We start from the raw sequence: 19,432 nt of genomic DNA, 5'->3' as shown, positions 1-19,432 counted from the left end.
GTTTAAATTACAAAATTAATTAGGAGTTTAATAAGGGTGTGAGTATTAAAACTCTAAATCAATTACTATTTTTTATTATAAAATTATGTAACTTACATGTAATTTATTAATATATTAATGATAAGAACTTTGATCTAAATATAAAAACTGATAAGGTCTTAGTCAATAAGCAACATAAACTAGGGACCAGATACTAATTTTTCCTAAAATAAATTGGCAACATCCATAGCAGTTCAATTACTTATCAATACATACAAAATACTCTTAACGTGGGATACTCTCTACAATATATGAAATCATTGAGCTAATTGATTATCATCATAATCATTTCGAAAGAATATCCTTATCTTTGAATCTTACCACAAAAGATTTCCAATTTAACTTATTATAGGAAAGATCAATCAATAGGAACCTAAAACATGGATGGTCATTCCGCTACATTGTGGGGTGTCCCCAACAATGAAGTTCACGAATTTAAACTAGAGAGAGAGAGAGAGAGAGAGAGAGAGAGAGAGAGAGAGAGAGAGAGAACTTGTTGTATATGTACAAATATATCAAAATCTTTGACTAACAAGGATCTTAAAAAGAAAGGGAGGTCGGCATTGGCTAAAGATTTGTGGGAGTTGAGATATGGACCATAAAGCATGGTCTCTTTTAACATACATGAAATTAACACAAAAGTTGAATTTAGATTCGTAGGGTTTTTGATAGAGACGTCCTCGATCGATCGCAAGGCATGGACCCAATATATAGCCTGGTCACAAAACCATACGAGAAATTACAGAGATGTCTAGGTCTTGTCTTTCAATGGTAAACTGAACGTGGATGTAAGATGCCACTTTGCATGGAAGCCATTGGAGTATGCCACTGTCTTGTACGTAGAATAGAAGACATGGTGAGGGTCCATATACAGCACTTTCTAATCACCGATATCTACCCAGTCCAGTGGACCTATCGATAAAGTGGGCAACTTTGCATGCTTGTCTTCCTCAATCCCACATTATGTTCCCTTAAACATTGATTAGTCAAGCTATATATCAATTCTCTTGCTTTGTCTGTAATCTTTATTTGTTATGAAATGTAAGTTTTCGATAGAAATACATTTGTACAACATTCATAAGTCAGACCAAAGATACATTTTGCTTGATATAATTAAAATCGATACTCTGTTTAAAATATTAGCAGAAGCAATAATACTATTATTAATTAATGCGTAACCCTTTCTATCAACAGAGACTGATGGAGACTAGTATGGAATCAAGCCAGCCGTTTGAAATTTACTAAATAGTTTGGACATTTGGTAAGATGGTCAAAACATTTTTAGAAGGTAATGTTAGGGTGATTTGATTTTGTAAACCAAATAATGTTGTTGTTGAGAATTGGATTATTACTTAAGTGTTGATTAACGTGCTTATTTTTTTATTGGTAATACATCATTTGATTTGTAAATTTAGTTTACCTAGCATTACCCTTCTTGGGATACGAATTTACATACAAATATTCTTTTTAAACTTTCACACACTACAATTGATTAATAGCTTTTATCTTGCAAACTGTGCATGTAAATATGGAAGCTTAATGATCTCTTTTCTTCTCGACACCCATGCTTAATCTTGCATATTATTTTCGTTTGATTTATTCAATCTTATGGCTAAAAATCAAATATATGTAAAAATCAGCTAAAAAACTATATATATATCTATATATATATATAACAATTGAAAAGTTGCATGAAAAAGTAATAGTGTGTGAAAATCAGCCTAAACTCTATATATAAAACAATTAAAAAGATGTGTGAAAGGCTTATAATAGTGCCTGAAAATCAGCACTATGTTTTTAATACAAGTATAATAGTGTGTGAGACATAATAAGGGTGGAAGATTGAGCTAAACACACCATCGATCAGTAATAATTTGATATTAAATTCGTTATTTATATGAAAATCGAACTTAAAATCCTTCATTTATAAGAAGAGAAAAAATTTCACTAAACCAATACAATTATTTTATTTATATGGGGGTAAAATAGTAGGCTTGAACCCCTAAGGCTAATTAAGATGAAAGTTAGCTTGGAAGCATGGAGGTAACTGTCCCTATATGCCTAATTCTAGTTAGATGGTCGTTTTCTAGTCCTTAGTGGATGAACATGCATAGGATTGATGCTTGGTCCCATCTAGGGAATCTTAATTAGCATATCTCTTTTTCGTGTTCTTTAAGTTTTTTTAATACAACCTAAGCTTGCAGATAATACTTTATTCCAATGGAGGAAAGTTATGTATTTTGGTGGATAGATTCTTACCAATTCTCTTTTCTTTAACAACTAACAATTAAATTCATTAACTCTATTATTTAAAAAAAAAAATACAGCCTAAACTTTTTAGTTGTGACAAAGTTAAGCTAAGTGGAAGTTCATTACATGTCAATATGAATATTTACATGAAATTAACCAATCTATTAAAGTAAACAATTAGTTTTGTCTTCACTCTGCTGGCTGCTTGATCCCCTTTCACAATCATCCTCATATTAGTTAAAAAATTTATCTGACAGTCAGATATATCTATATGCAACACTTAATTAAATACTTAATTAATTATTAAATGTGAAGATCTGTGATGTCACTATGATGTCGAAAACGCATGGAGAGGGGAGAGGGGAGAGGAGAGAGGAGGGAATGGGAGTTTTAGGTCATATATTTTAATTAAGGTTCAAATAACTGGGACAGAAGGAAATAGAAGAAGATTTGCAGTGGTTCGTTGTGGTTAGGATGATAACATAATATGAAGGCGATTAAAAGATGGGACTGCATGCTTTGAAGAATAAAATCATTTTGTAGGGTAGGGTCTAGACTAGGATTAATTTTATTTTATACACTGTTGGATTGAAGATTCAATATAATTTCTACGTTGATCCAAGAGAGATACACCACCTCATGTGCTTCACTTAATTATTAAGTTCAAAGATATGTATTTTATAGTTATTAACAACATAACAATAATTGTACCTAATTAAGGTTTGTAGGAAGAATGGGGTCATATATTTAGAGTAGAGATCCTTGTTGGATCTCTGTATCCAAAATCGATGGACTCGAAAATTCTGACCGTTCAAGAAAGAGACTCGGGCTGTTTAAGGGCTTAGTGTTGTGTGAGTGAGCTAGTGAGATGGGCTAATAAAGATCGCAAAATTTAAATTAAGTGGTTTGAATTTCTGGATCTGTTGACTCCGTACACAAGGATTCAAAAAAGATCTCAATTCATATATTTTAAGCCTAGCGCATAGGCGCAGGTGGGATTAAGAGGGAGACAAATAAATGAATGAGATTTGGATTCATTTCTTTAGGTAGAAAGTGGGAAAGGCTTAAGCATATACTATTTGATAAATGAAGAAACCTAAAAGAGGCCATTGATTGTTGTCGGTTTCTTTTACTATAAGTTTGAACTAGACTATTGTTGTTCTTGATAAATGAGACTATGGAAAATGAAGATGATATTTAGAGTAACGTTTTGTGGTTTAAAATTTGATATTTGATATGTTATGTTGTTAAGATGTTAATTTCAATCATATTCAAACAAAACTTGCTTTACCAACATTTGGGATTTGATTGACAAATGAACGACATAACATATTAAACCGTTTTGTAAAAAATATTAATTTCATGCTTACTAAGTTGACATTTGTTAAATCATCTTTCGGCCAATTAGTGTACTAAATTGAGACAAAGGCTACCCTAACACATTCCTAATTGCATTTTTTATATTTCCCAACCATCACCATTAACCAAATTGCAAACCTATCTACATCGCTAGCTTAGACGTGAGTAGTGGGGTTTTGAATGGAAATTACTTTGACATCAAATTATCATATTCCATCACAAAGTTTAAAGGGAGATTATAATTAGATTAGAGGCTCCCTCGTGTGGTGGTAAGAATTCTTCAATTTTTATATGACAACTTTCTCTCCAAAAATCAAGTAGCTAGGAAGGAAGGTATTCAAGTAAAGGTAGGGTTTGATGAAAAAATAAAGAGTAAAGTTGATGTGAATATATGATATGCAATTGGGCATCACTTTCACTGAGAGATATATAAGATACGTGCGTGCGTGCGTGCGTGTGATACGGATGGAATAAAGGGCAAAGGCAGATGGAGGTTTAATTTAAATCTGAGCTTTTTGTGATGGCTACGCTTTAACAGAAACCCAGAACAACTCCCGTGTGGCTCACGGGATGCAAAGAAGGATATAAAGTGGCCAATAAAAAGGAAGATGGTGGATGCATCTATGCTATGCCATGCAACTTGAACTTTGCCTTTATCTTCATCCATCTTTACAATCTTCCTTTGTTCCCATTACAACATTAAAATCTCCAATTGGCACTTTGATTCGGGAGGCCCTCAATGATTTATAAAGTTATGAATGCATGCACGCTCTAACAAAATAAGCATAAAAAAATATGTATAAGGCAAACTGTAAACTTAGACATCTACATTTTAACAAATGGGAACATGATATAACGCACGATATTTTCTTCCTTCCAAAAAAACGAAAGGTTTTTCATATAAAAGCTCGTGATAATATTGTTATATTTTTACATACAAACATTTCAAACTCAATATGTTAAGGAAAAACTCAAGCTCTACTAACCTTAATGAAAAGAATTAATCAAAAGAATTTCACAATCACAAATCAATTGGAACACAACAAGAGACTAACTAAGGGGAATTTTATTTTTTTCTCCAACTAAATTAACTGTGTTTTTTTTTTTATAAAACTTATGGTTGTTAGCGTGTTTATTCTAATTTATTAAGGTTTTTTATATTAGCACCTCACAAAATGTTAAATGCACCCCACATTAAAATTTAGTATTAAATAACTTATTTACCCTACTATGCAATTGCAATTTTGACCTTATTAGTTTTTTTTTAAAAAAAAGTACTATATACACCCCAAATTACTTTTAATGTATTATTTATCTTCTTCAACTATCAAAACCCCTTCAACCCTCTATTGTTGAACAAAACCCTAACCAATGAAACTACAAACATGTTGATTGAGAAAAATTATTTTTGACGAATGAAACACGAAATCGATGTTTTGGAAGCTTCACATGAGGTAAGACTTCATATTTTTTATTGTTTTAGTGATTTTGACGACATCGATAATTATTGAATCTTGCTTTTGATGCGTTATTCAAGCTTCTATGTTCGTATTCATCTTTTAGGGATCACATGGATTACATGAAGAATTAAACACCTAAAATTACCACCAAATATTAAAAACTAAAGATATGGGTTTTAATGGTGGAATTGAAAACAACCCACATATGCTTTAAATCCTAGGCGGCATCTTTTGTCAAAATTCTAGCCGGCATTTTTTATCCAAATTAAAAGCTTTCTAAGATTTGAGATATGTGGGGTGTATAGAAAATATGGGGTGCATGTAGAAAATGTAAAGTGTATATTAAGAATGTGGGGTGTGAGGGTATTATGAGGAAATATGTGGGGTGTATTAAGATAATTTTTAATTGAAAAAGCAAATATGGGGTGTATTAAGTATGTGGGGTTTATTCAACAATTTGTGGAGTGCTAATATAATGCCATTTATTAAAAATGTATTTATTATGAAAGAGGCTGTTTTAGCTTAGTTGTTTCCTGTCAATGTGCATTAAGATGGACTGATGGGGAAACTTGACCTAAGCCCCTTGGTTTAAAGTTGGTAATGAATAGAACAATCACCAAACCTGGACAGTGGACTTGTTTGGAAAGCTCACAGTTTTGGTGGAACATAGTTTGTTGATTTCATATTCTTTTCAAAAACTAATTACAACATAATTTGTTTACAAGGCTATTGCTTCCATGAAAGGGTTCACAGGAAGTACAATTATTGCCTTCACCGGAAACAAAATGCACCTTCAAATTCAATGCATACCTTTGGTTGTTACCGTAATGAGAAATTTTTTTAAATACTCGGAACATAAGTCAGTACACCACTTGCCATAAAGTGAAGATAAGATGTATTTTTCAGTGTTCTCTTTTTGTATTATGACACACATTACACATGGTGTATCGCCTCCTGTTTCGAGTACATTAAAAAATCTTCCCACCGCAACATATTTTAAATAAATTTCTAACTTATAGCATTGAAGATATATATTTTTATCTTGTAGCATAACATTTAGGAGTTGAGACCAATGAACTTCAACATAACTGCTTCATTACTGCTAATAAAACCCAAGAGCACGAGAAGAATGCACAAACTATGAAACTAAGTTTTTTAACACCAATATAAATTTGACAAAACCAGGCACAGATGTGGCTGCAATCCTTGATGAGAACCATATATACCAGCCGTAATGATTAGCCCATTCACTTAGGCCCGTGTAGAAGTATGCATATCGTATATTTTGTATTTGTTTGTATTCCGTATTTCTAAATAATGTGATTTGTATTCTTATCATTCTAAGGATCATGAATTGAGTGTTGGAGTTTTGAGACTCCATGTTCCACATCAGGGAACATATGGTTTCCAATGGTCCTTATTTATGTTTTGTCCTTTATACTAGTGGTTTGGCATTGGACCATTTGGAAAAGGATTGAAGGCTTTAGCCTTATGGTTGTGTGGATTACACTTGTATAATATAGTCTAATATAATTAATCAAGCCCTTAGAAGTTAAAATTAATCAAAGTTCATTAATTTTAATTTATGATAAATTTTTTAATTAACATATTAATTAAAAACCGTTTTGATTTAGTGACACAACTTTTAGAAAGAGTTGTGTACTTTCAAATACGTTTAACATGTATTTGAAAGGGTATGAAACAACCTATATATTTGCAATCTCAGTTTCCAATAGAATCATCTTTTCTTCCTCTTTCTCTTCTGTACAAAATTCCTAGAGAGTAAACACACAAAACAATTCGCCATAATTCTATAATTCAGTGCGGGTTGTAGAATTAGATAGTTGTATCCTGATCAAGCAAACGTCATAGAACCACAAGCACAAGAGTGAGACTTGAATACTATTCGAATGGCATAACTTTTGTGCTAGCCTCTATATATGATTCAATCAAGTTAGTATCATTTTAATTCTTGTAATTATCTATGTTATTTCATTCTGTAGTGCAAGTATTTTTCATTAATAAAGAATCAGTATTTCAAGTTCTATTATTTATATTTATTTTTTAATTGTTCTTCAACATTGAGTATGAAAGTATCATCTTCTCTCTTTACCCCTCTCTCTCATCTAGAACAAATTCACACATGGAAGAAAAGTAGACGATGATATCATTATCAAAGTTATTGCAAAATCAGAAGTAAACCCGGAAAACATTCAACCAAAAAAAAAAAAAAAAAAATCCGGAAAACATCTTTGCAAATTCAAACGAAACGGAAAATCAACAAACAAGCATAGCTAACACCTCGAAGTTTACTTCCTTCCACCGTGGAATAGACAGATCTATAGGTATCAAAACCTAGAAGTTTACTCCTTCCAGGTTTCAAATATTATCCTTGTAAACCCAGCGTGCTTGGAGTACCTTGCACTTATAGGCATCGAAATTTTAGTGAAATAAATGTCCGCCAACAATTTAAGTTTTTGACATGTCAAGGCTTATGTGGCATATGTCATATGTCTCACAAATTATAAACATGGCATGTGACTCATTAAAAAAACCAAACAAGTTATCAAGGGTGTCACGCGTCGACATTTAGCTTAGTCAAATTAAAGTTGAAATGTGAAAGATAACTTGATTAAAAATGGGTTCAAGTTATAAACCAAGTCCAAAATGAGGCTCAATTCATTCGTCAATTAATCAGGCCCAAATCAAATCAAGCCACATCAAGACTTGAAGATCCTAGAAATATGAGATTCCAAGATAAAGAAGAGGGTAGAAAACATATTTTTACGCTCAGACGCTCAAGCCTCCAAACGTTCTCAAACACTTAGAAGACTTTGAAAGTTCTTTGTATTCTTCGCCACACTCGTGAAGAACCGTTAAGCATCACTACACGTGCCAGTTCTTCCATTGCCATAAGCCAAATCCTTGTGACGTTTATCGTTCGAGAACAAGTCGTTACGACCATTGAGTCACTCTACATCTACACTTGGCAATTACTGAGATCGAATTAGAGGAATCAAACATTTGTAATAGAGTTTGTAACCCTAATTTTTCATTAATACAAATATCATTTTATACACATATTCTATTCTTATTCGTTGTAGGAAATTTCGTATTTACAGTACTCATTCCGATCAGGATAGAAGTTGAAACTATATGCAAAATCAGATTGTGAGCCCAAGACATGTTGGGGAACGCGGGACCTGTTTGTATACGAGTTGAGACTATAGAACTGACTTCACCGGCAAGTGTTAGAGCATCACCGTTGCTATTTTGTCATTATCCATGTTTTTCTTATGCAGTGAGGGAAGAGATACGATAATCGAACCAAAGGGAAGAAGAGAGAAGAGAACAAGCTAAGAACCGGCAAAGAATCCTTAGGCTTTTCTATATACATGAAACTTGCTTTAGGGTATTTTTATGGTCAATTGCTTGAGGTAGGGATGGCAAATCAACTTATTGGGTTGTTAATGAGTACATATTAAGACCCATTTAGTTTGATTTTACCTTACAACAATATTACTACTACCATTCACACCCTCATCTCATGATGTTATCAATTTAAACGGGTCTTAACGGATACCCATTTACATTTCAATGGGTTAATTTGCCATCTCTAGCTTTAGGGTTTTGCCGCATAGGTTTACATTCCTTATTTGATCACTCATTTTATTGTATTTAGGTGTTTTTATTTATTTGTATTTTTGAAATTCTTTATAAAATGGTTGGTGTTGAGGGCAATTAACATTTTTTAAGGTCAAAAGTAACTTCATTACCAACAGAACAAGACTACAAAAAAAGGGTACCGTATACAAAAGTAAGCACAAAACAAAAGAAAGGACTCCATACAAACAAATACAAAGTAAGCCTGTGCCCAAAAAGAAATTGGAGCCCATACAAGAAGAAAAAGAAAAAGAAAAAAAAAAACATACATACATGGAAACCCTAGCAACTTCTTCTATCTCCCTACAACCACCGCCACCATCAACCCAAGCGCCAAAGAGGAGATCGAAGCCTCCACGGGAGATCCATACAAGACAATATTGTAGCATCCTCCCGGAGCTAGAAACAGGCGTCATCTTCAAGCGATCAAATGATATGTCAAACATGACTCTCGAACTATCCAAACAATCACCACAAACGTGAAATCCACAACTGTAGGAAGAACTAAAAGGTGCACCAGCAGCAAACAGATACAAGAAGACATCAAAAGCAGTTAGCCCAAAAGTAAAAACAGCCGACAAAACCTTAATCCCCATTAAATAGAAGCAGCCCACATCCAAATCAACCCAAATATGACAAGCATACCCAAAGCAAAAATTAAATCTTAAAGTGTAGCAAATGAGATTCCAGATTGGGCTCGAAACTTTAAGATCTTGGTTATGGGAGAGGGAAGATGGGGAGAAGAAAATTCATTGTTGCAAAGGATTGATGTGTAGGTTGGGTTGAGGGAAAGGGGCTGAAAACGAGGAAGAAGGTATGAAAAGAACGCAAAAAAAAAAAGAAAGAAGAGAAATCCAAGGCTGACTCTCAAAACAGCAATCAGAGAGAGAAACTGAAGAAAGGGGAGGAAAAAATGGTAGAAAGGGTGAGAAATGGAAGTTGGTAAAATTCTCTCACAAACGGAGAGAAAAACCCCCACAAACGAATGTTGCAAGAAGAAATGAATGTCAATTTTCAAATTTTAACCAAGTTTAATTCTTGATGACTCCATGTTTTACCTTCAACTCGGACAAAATTTGGATGCTGACATCCATTTCTTCATGCGGCATACAATGAATCCAATCCAATTCGAGAACGAAACATAAAAACATACCAATCCATTTAATATAATATTTCATATACAAACAAGTTTGGGATTTCACAACTCACAGCGAGATCCCACAAACCCAGAAATTCAAGTATGATTGACCGGTTCTACCTTCTAGAACTAGAAGCAGAGAAAAACTCAAATAAAAAAGTACATCAAGTACCATGCTCACCTTCCTGAACTCTTTTTCCATCAATATCTTGAACGGCTCCTAACCCTGTAAGGTGGTCCGCTCTCGGTAACAATCCCCATGAGTACCAATAGGCCCCAGGCAACATAAGGAAAAGATACACAGTGGGGTCACCTTGGTGAGCGGGAGTAAGTTCGTGAACGATTACGGGTTTGAGAGCGGGAGCTAGACCGGGAACGACATCTAGAATGAGACCGGGAATAACGTCTTAGGGAACTCTTCCTTCTCGGACTTCTACCACGTTGGTGTCTTCTGCATTTAACACATTTTCACAATCATGGGCAAGGCAATATAATTGCGGCACCGATTTTCGACCCACCATAAGAGATCATAACATGATTTGATTATCAGCCTTATGTTCATACTTATAGCCAGCACCCTTTATTATGTAAAAAGAAAAATCACCGACCTTGGAGGAGAGCGGCTATAGCTCCTACTGCGGCTACGATGCCTAGATCGACTTAATCGGCTTGTTTCTGCAAGTTTTTCCAGCCTCTGGCGTTCCTGCTCTCGCTTTTTAGCTATTTCAGCAGCAGTATCTTTCTTAACTGAAAAAGCAATTAAGTTCAAAATGATATTATATACCATGAGTCAGGCACTGATAACAAAAATGAATAACAATAAGCTGTTTAACATAAGCAATGCATTAAGTTATCGGACATACTTTGTTTGTTCAGTTGCTTGCTCATAATCCTTTTAAGTCGTTCTTGAGGAGTTTCTTTCTTCTCCACTGGTTGCTGCTTCAACGGCCCAACAGAAGTACTTCCCTTAGTTACCTTAGCTAATGCTGATGATCTACTGTGAGGTAAGGAAACAAGCAAAGTTTAAAAAGTGAGAAAAATATAGTTACAAGGATATAGAAAAACCACACTGATAAAAGCTGAGACGAAAATAATAAGCACAATGATTAATAAAGCCTCCAATGATTACGTTCCCTCAAACTTCAAATGTGAAGAAAAACAAAAGATCTTCTGATCCAGGTTCCATGAGATACCTTGCTGGTGGTTTCACCAATTTAGCCCCCTTATCCTTCTCAAGGGATGCACCGGATGCAGGATCAATATGCAGAGCCTCAAGTATGAGACCAGTTGAGGGCCTGCAGGAAAGAAGAAGCATTAGGAATAACAATATCTGGGAACAAAATGAGCTTCAGAAATGAAGCCTCCTTCCCTCTTCCTCTTGGCAGTTAGGTCGATACCCCTAAGCCTGATCTATTCTAAACCAATAAATTTTGCTCACGTAACAAAATGGGTGAAAAGATGCAGCAGAGTAAAGAGTGTCCAATGGATCTTTGTAAGAATAAATGGTCGAGTGCTCCGACCGGTTTAACACATTGGCCTGTGAGGAAGGAGACGATGGTGGAGAGAACCCTTCACGCTTTGATCCATCCTTGTCCCCGGATCCCCCAAATTCAGTAATATATTCAATTTTAGCAATTGTTGGTTTGCTTCGATGACCATCATCAGAATGTCGTCCACGAGGATATCTCCGTGAGTATGATGGTGAATATGATCGAGATCTTGATCTACACACACAAATAACAAGAGGTAACAAGCAAAGGCCTTTTGTGGAAAGATTTAGACACGAATACGAATGATATAACGATTTTACCTTCTTGGGCGAGGATAAGCTTCATATGTTGGACTTCGTCTAGTTTCACTGCAGTGCAATCTTTTCATAAGTTATATGGAAGAAAAAATCCTACCACTTGGGCAACAGGAGCAAAAGTCAACTAATTTTGGAAAATAAAATTATTCATTGTTTACCGGTACGGGTCATGGTGGAGCACCCGAGTTCCAGTTACCCGTGCAGTTTCTCTTTCTCTCTCCCTTTCTATCTGAGAAGCCTTCCTTCTTTCCTTACGACTTAGTTTCCTCTACAAAGTTTTGCAAATTCAAATTATGGATTATGACTACTGGAACAGAAAGCACATGTGACCCACAATTGTGAGAACTTACAATTGCAGGATCGCCTTTGATCACTTCTTTTTGCCGTTTCTCCTCCTCCTTAGCTTTCTTATCCATGTAAACAAGCCAACCATATCTTTTTATTCCAAACTCTTTTGCTATTTTATCCATTCCTTCATCACTGCTGTCATCACTGTTGAAATCATCCTCATCCTCATCTTCGTCATCATCTTCATCATTATCATCAGAGTCCGAAAACTGGGCCTCATCTTTTCCATTCCCTTCATAAGAGAACCCCACCTGCGAATAAGAACCCTTAACAGCAGAAGGTTGTTGCGCCTGAGACCTAAAAATGCATCAAAAACAAGACTTGATGCCACATGCAAAACTATCATAGTATGCTAAACTTACATACCACTAATAATGAGAAGACCTGTAGCCGTATAAATGTAAAAGAAAATTCAAACCTGTCAGGAGCAAACGGGGCAGTAAACTTGGCCTCTATCTCTTGTTCCACATGTAGCAAACCCTCATCATCAGTATCTGTTAACGTAAGAAGCTTAAACTGTGACAATCTTAAATTAAAACCCCACATCACAATTAATATTTCGAGCACCAGAGGTTTATAATTTTCGTCTTTCAATGCCCTTACGGATAGAGATAATTATTGCATACAGAAAAGCAATGTATAAACCACGAACTTAAGGCCGTTCGATTACATAAACATGGTCTGTAATCTACAATGTCATACACATTTAAATGAATACATATGATTAGAAATCAAAACAAAGTACCGACATCCTCTACGACGATGCTTAATTAAATCCCGATAACACTCAAAATTAACACACTCTTCTAATTCCTCCTCTTCTTCGGACTTTTCTTGAGCACGCAAGTGCGGCGTATCTCGAATAAAATCGAGCAGAGCTCGCCCATCAAATCTGCATTTTACATTTACCAATACAAAATTCAAGCTAAAATCCTTCACAAATTCAATATGAAAAATCGACAGTAAAACTAAAACAGAATTGAAATTTATACCTATCAATCAAAAAATCCTGCTTCCCGTTCCAAGGAATCCTGATAGAAATTGAATTCGAACAAAACGACGTCGTGATTATACATACACATGCAAATTGAAGCTGAGAGAAGGAGAGTTGAGGTAAAGGAGCATTACAGGCCTTGCTGGTCCTCGGCGGCTTGGTAGAGGCCGTCATCGCGGCACATGCGGCAGCGAGAGCCGACGACCTGGATCGACTGCTGGGGGTCGCCGCGGCGCTTGGCCAGGAAAACGGCACGTCTTTGAGCTCGTTTACGAGCGGCGTCCATCATGTCGTGGACCTTCCGCTCCGACCTCCTGGCTTCGTGCCACATCGTTCCACCGGATTCGATTCGAATGCGAGGGTCGACTAGTCGAGTTGCGAACCTGAGAGGAGCCCTAACCCTCTTGGTAGTTACGGTTTGCCTCCTCTATCCGCCATGAGAACGATGAGGCGAATGAGAAATTTGGAAAAGTAATCATATTTTAGATCCATATAGAATTATACGCCTAGCAATTTCTGACACGACTGATAACCTGACACGACACGACACGAAATTAACAGGGGTTCGGGTCGACACGATAACGAAACGGGTCGTTATCGGGTAACCCGATAAGCACCTGTTAAGATAACGGGTTGGTTCGGGTATACGTGGGTAACATGATACACGAGAAGCAGAATATTAATTTTATAATTTTATAACCCTAAAAAATACTATAATAATTATATATATTAATTTAACAATTTTATACCCTAAAAACTATAATAATTATAATAATTATATAAACTATAATAATTATACCCCCAAAATATTAACTATAATAGTTATATTTATATATATATATATATTATATATATATATTAAATTTTAAATTAAATTTTATACCCCTAAAAACTATAATAATTATACATACAAAATAAATAGATTTAAATCTACTTAATAAATAAATAAATAAATATATACACACACACCATTGAACTTCATGGGATACGACTTATACGAAACTAATCTCAACGATCCAACCATCAAACTTGTTTGTATATACTTCGAGATCGCATCAGCAAAAAATTACAAAAAACAAACATTCACAGATCAAATAACGAGACAAAACTTTTCGACGGTTATAAATGAAAAATCACGATTTAACGGTTATTTTAACTCTGATTTTGATGATTTTTTACAACTACACTCCTTGACCCTATATGAATACAATGAATGAATTCGATCTTCAATTTAAAATATTTACACTAGGGGATACCACAAAATCTTATGTTATACTTGATGAAAGTATGAATAAACTCTTAAGTGTTAGTGAATCTATTGTTTTGATGGGATACGCATTCTACGAAACTAGTTTCAACGATCCAACCGTCAAACATGTTTGTATATACTGCAAGATCGCATACGCCAAAAATTGCAAAAAACAAACATTCAGATATCAAGTAACGAGACAAAACATTTCGACGGTTATAAACGAAAAATCACGATTTAACGGTTATTTTAACTCTAATTTTGATAATTTTTTACAGCTATACTCCTTGACCCTATATGAATACAAGGAATGAATTCGATCTTCAATTTAAAATATTTACACTAGTGGATATCACAAAATCTTATGTTATACTTAATGAAAATATGAATAAACTCTTAAGTGTTAATGAATTTAATGTTTTGATGAGATATGCATTTTGCGAAACTAGTTTCAACGATCCAACCGTCAAACTTGTTTGTATATGCTTCGAGATCGCATACGCCAAAAATTGCAAAAAACAAACATTCAGAGATCAAGTAACAGGACAAAACTTTTCGACGGTTATAAACGAAAAATCACGATTTAATGGTTATTTTAACTCCGATTTTGATGATTTTTTATAGCTACACTCCTTGACCCTATATAAATACAATGAATGAATTCGATCTTCAATTTAAAATATTTACACTAGTGGATACCACAAAATCTTATGTTATACTTGATGAAAGTATGAATAAAATCTTTAAGTGTTAGTGAATCTATTGTTTTGATGGGATACGCATTCTACGAAACTAGTTTCAACGATCCAACCGTCAAATTTGCTTGTATATGCTTCGAGATCGCATATGCTAAAAATTGCAAAAAACAAACATTCAAAGATCATGTAGCGGAACAAAACTTATCGACGATTATAAACGAAAAATCACGATTTAACGGTTATTTTAACTCCGATTTTGATGATTTTTTACAGCTACACTCCTTGACCCTATATAAATACAATGATTGAATTTGATATTCAATTTAAAATATTTACACTAGTGAAAATCTTATGTTATACTTGATGAAAGTATAAATAAAATCTTTAAGTGTTAGTGAATATATTGTTTTGATGGGATACGCATTCTACGAAACTAGTTTTAACGATCCAACCGTCAAACATGTTTGTATATACTTCGAGATTGCATATGCCAAAAATTGAAAAAAAACAAACATTCAGAGATCAAGTAACGAGACAAAACTTTTCGACGGTTATAAACGAAAAATCACGATTTAACGGTTATTTTAACTCCGATTTTGATGATTTTTTACAGCTACACTCCTTGACCCTATATGAATACAATGAATAAATTCGATCTTCAATTTAAAATATTTACATTGGTGGATATCACAAAATCTTATGTTATACTTAATGAAAGTAAGAATAAACTCTTAAGTGTTAGTGAATCTATTGTTTTGATGAGATACGCATTCTACGAAATTAGTTTCAACGATCTGACCGTCATACTTGTTTGTATATGCTTCGAGATCGCATACGCCAAAAGTTGCAAAAAACAAACATTTAAAGATTAAGTAACGAGACAAATTTTTTCGACGGTTATAAACGAAAAATCACAATTTAACAATTATTTTAACTCCGATTTTGATGATTTTTTACAACTACACTCCTTGACCCTATATGAATAAAATGAATGAATTCGATCTTCAATTTAAAATATTTACACTAGTGGATACCACAAAATCTTATGTTATACTTAATTAAGCTTTGAGTTCCATTGGCAAGGTTTAAACTTTTGAGAAATGCTTCACAACCTTGAAAACAAAAACGCTTTCATTTTGCATATCCTTGCACATTTAATATTTGTAATAGATTAGTAGTGTATGAATGTATTTTTTATGAGACTCTTATTTTTTAGTGTAGATGTAGTATTTAAACGACAAATGTGTTTTAATATTTTGAAGTAATATTTATGTGACAATGTGTGGTATGTGCAAATTTAAGGAAAAAAAAATATTTTTCTTAATGGGTCATAACGGGTCTGGTCATTTTACCCGTTGGGTAAAGTGACCCGACCTGTTAAGGACCCGTTAAGATAACAGGTGTGACACGACACGACCCGTTAAGATAACAGGTGTTACACGAAAACGACACGAACACGAATTACACGACCCGTTTGCCAGGTCTAATTATAGCTATTATTTTAATTTTATGATAATTCTAACTAAAATTTGATGTATAAATACTAATATACCCTTAATGACAAAAAAATTCCTCATTGCTCTTAATCATGAAAAACACAACAATTAGTTGAGATCTTGAAGCATAAAAAAGGTAGCCTCTTCAATACTGTCCAATACCCCTACTCTCGAACCCCTCCATTTCCTACACTCTTTTATTTATTTATTTATATATATTTTTATAATCAATATATATAGTAAATATAGATATTCAAATGTAATCAAAGAATGTGAAAATTGAAGATAACCCAGTAAACTAAACATAAAAATTAATCAGGAACTGAATTTCCGAAGCAAAATTTGAATCTAAAAATAGAGGAGCAAAAACCCTTGTAAGCTAAAATATGTGTGAGGTTTTTCTGCTAAACTGGTGATTGAAAATATAAAAGTCAATAATGTGATAAATCCCGAATAATAGAAAATATAATAATGTAATTAATTCCAAAGAAAAACATTCACATCATGTGCTGGAATGGAGTCTAATTGGATTCTTGCAAGTTTGGCGATTGTGGCATGTCCCACCACAGCGACTGCTTCTTCACTATCCTTTCCTCCCCCTGAGATGGGATTCTGTTTATCTTGCGTCTTCCAGATACAACTTGTCTGATTGGAGGTAACACAACTCCATTCTGCACCTCTTCTGGCACACTCCATTCACTCTTGTTTCCAATCGGCCAAATGGGCTCCACATACGCTAGCACAATTGCATTGGCTGTGTAGAATTTGGAGCACATAGTGTACACCGACGTGTTGCGAATTCGACATGCAACAGTTGCATGGACACATGGAAGTTGGTCGAGATCAAACCTTTTACACATGCATGACTTGGCATTTAGATCAACCATATGATATAAGTCTGGCTCATGTACTTGCAATGCATAGTGATTAATGGAAGATACCTGCATAGTTGTCAACCATGCGAAGAAAAAAAAATTAAAAAATGCACACACAATCACTGTTCTAAAAATCCTCGCCTAGGCGCTAGGCCCCAGCCCACCGCCCCGATTAATGCCTAGGCCCCAGCCCACCGCCTAGACCACCTAGGCACCCGCCTAGCCCACCTAGGCACTCGCCTAGGTTGCAACTCACTTAGACAGAAAATACATAACTTTCATTTTGCATTTTGTTTTTTTTCCAATAACTTGTAAGAGACTTGTTGCATACTTGAATGAACAAACATTATATCCTTATTTCACATGTTTTCATTATGTTCCAATACTTCATGATATATATGCATTTTATTTTGTAGTTTATGATGAAATTATATATATTTCAAGTAGAAGCAGACACTTATTTACCTAAAATATGATAGATTTACTTAAATCTGCCTAGTCCGCCTAGGTGCCCGCCTAGGCCCCGCCTAGCTGCCTAGGCGCTAGGCCCCAGCCTGCCGCCCAACTAGCGCCTAGCGACTTTTAGAACCTTGCACACAATACCTTGAAGAAACACCAATGGGAAAAATTAGGGACTTAAAAACTTATTAGAATACGTCAAATTATTTGCAAATTGCAAATCTTCTAATCTGACAAGTGACAACCAACAACAAGAGACCAATTAATCATAATTATCATATTCTTTTATCAACCTGTTTATTTGTTTGAAACATTTTAACTATGTTTTTGGTTAACAAAATATGTGCACTAACCACATAGATTTGGCCATCATCCAGCTCACTCAACCACGAAATATTACATGCTTCCTGGCCACAACTGATTAAATAAAGAGTTAAGATATGCTTTTAGCTTTTAGCTTTTAGATTTTAGCTCGTAGCTTTTGGCTTTTAGATTTCTATTTAAAATAATAGGTGATTATCGTGATCCTTATAAGAACAAAATGTTGGTCTTATTCAAAAAATTTGGAGAACAAGTTTGGAAAGTTTTTCTTCGACAGAGGCCTCAACCTTTGACTACGAAGAAGTACTTTTGGAAAAAAAAAAAAAAACAGAGCTACTATTGTACCTAAATGATAAAATCTTTGTCAACACTACAAGTATGGAAGGGTGTCGGTTCTTTATTTTTTTTCTTTGTCTATTCTTGGTATGGACTCTATGTGGATTTAGGTGTCCAGTGTGCATTAGGAATGTGAGAGTGGATAAAAATGTAAAAAAATCATACATACCGACATACGTAAGTCTCTATTTTGATTCTTGTGCACTTTTTCCTCTGCCCACTTTGTCAAGGTCGAATTCCATGAACTTGTTGTGTTCCGACGTTCGTTGAACCACTCTTGGAGTATACCTCTAAGATGATCCGCTAGAGTAGTGATAGGAAACTTTTGAGCATCCTTTAGATTTGCATTCATGGATTTGGCAATGTTGGTTGTCATCATGTTGTATTGTTTTCCATTGAAATGTGCATGAGCCCATCCATGATACCCAATTTCTTGAAGATGTTTTCCTACTTTTCCATCTTTGATTGCCCAAATATCAATCATAACAATATTAAACTCTGACACAAGGTATGCTTTTACTGCAGTGGAATATAACTTAAACATCATTTCATCATCACCGAATTTATTCCTCATGTTGCCAGCTACATGATACATACAAGCTCCATGACATGCCTCTGGAAACACAGTTTGCACAGCTTTACCAATACTTTCATGTCGATTAGATACAAACACCAAGTTTGTTACCTCTCCTATGGCACTTCTCAATTTTGTAAGAAACCATGTCCATGAAGCGTCATTTTCTGAGTCACCCACACCAAATGCCAAATGATATATTTGATTTTGTCCATCATGGCATACAACGACAAATAAGGTGCCAAGATATTTACCCTTTAGAAAACTCTCATCAACTGCTACCACATGCCTCATAGAACCACGAAATCCCCTTATAGAGGCTCCCATTGCCATGAAAAAGTATAAAAAGTGATTATTGTCATCCAT

The 19,432-nt window shown here is 34.6% G+C and overlaps 2 protein-coding genes across 6 annotated transcripts; both read right to left on the bottom strand.

Moving 5' to 3' along the window:
• Positions 1-8,926: 8,926 nt before the first annotated feature.
• LOC103401378 (uncharacterized) lies at positions 8,927-13,531 on the bottom strand. Of its 5 annotated transcripts, XR_001785966.3 has the most exons (13): positions 13,193-13,531; positions 13,057-13,095; positions 12,814-12,956; positions 12,483-12,558; positions 12,067-12,361; positions 11,875-11,984; positions 11,720-11,767; positions 11,430-11,633; positions 11,103-11,204; positions 10,773-10,906; positions 10,518-10,656; positions 10,091-10,360; positions 8,927-9,275 (listed from the first exon to the last, which is right to left on the bottom strand). XR_001785966.3 is itself a non-coding variant. In XM_008340092.4 (12 exons), the coding sequence occupies exons 1-12, from the start codon at positions 13,387-13,389 to the stop codon at positions 10,219-10,221; spliced, it is 1,629 nt and encodes a 542-aa protein (XP_008338314.3). In that variant the 5' UTR covers positions 13,390-13,531; the 3' UTR covers positions 9,914-10,218. The 5 variants fall into 5 exon arrangements, 4 of the variants coding, with proteins under 4 accessions (XP_008338314.3, XP_017178780.3, XP_017178779.3 ...); XM_008340092.4 differs by lacking the exon at positions 8,927-9,275 and having other exon boundaries at positions 9,914-10,360; XM_017323291.3 differs by lacking the exon at positions 8,927-9,275 and having other exon boundaries at positions 9,914-10,357.
• A 3,491-nt stretch (positions 13,532-17,022) lies between these two features.
• Positions 17,023-19,432, bottom strand: LOC103401436 (uncharacterized). Its single transcript, XM_008340147.3, has 2 exons — positions 18,662-19,432; positions 17,023-17,442 (listed from the first exon to the last, which is right to left on the bottom strand). The coding sequence occupies exons 1-2, from the start codon at positions 19,430-19,432 to the stop codon at positions 17,023-17,025; spliced, it is 1,191 nt and encodes a 396-aa protein (XP_008338369.3).

This window comes from Malus domestica, chromosome 15 (genome assembly GCF_042453785.1).
Source record: "Malus domestica chromosome 15, GDT2T_hap1".
Classification (NCBI taxonomy): Eukaryota; Viridiplantae; Streptophyta; class Magnoliopsida; order Rosales; family Rosaceae; genus Malus; species Malus domestica.
This window is presented reverse-complemented; position numbering and strand designations above follow the sequence as displayed.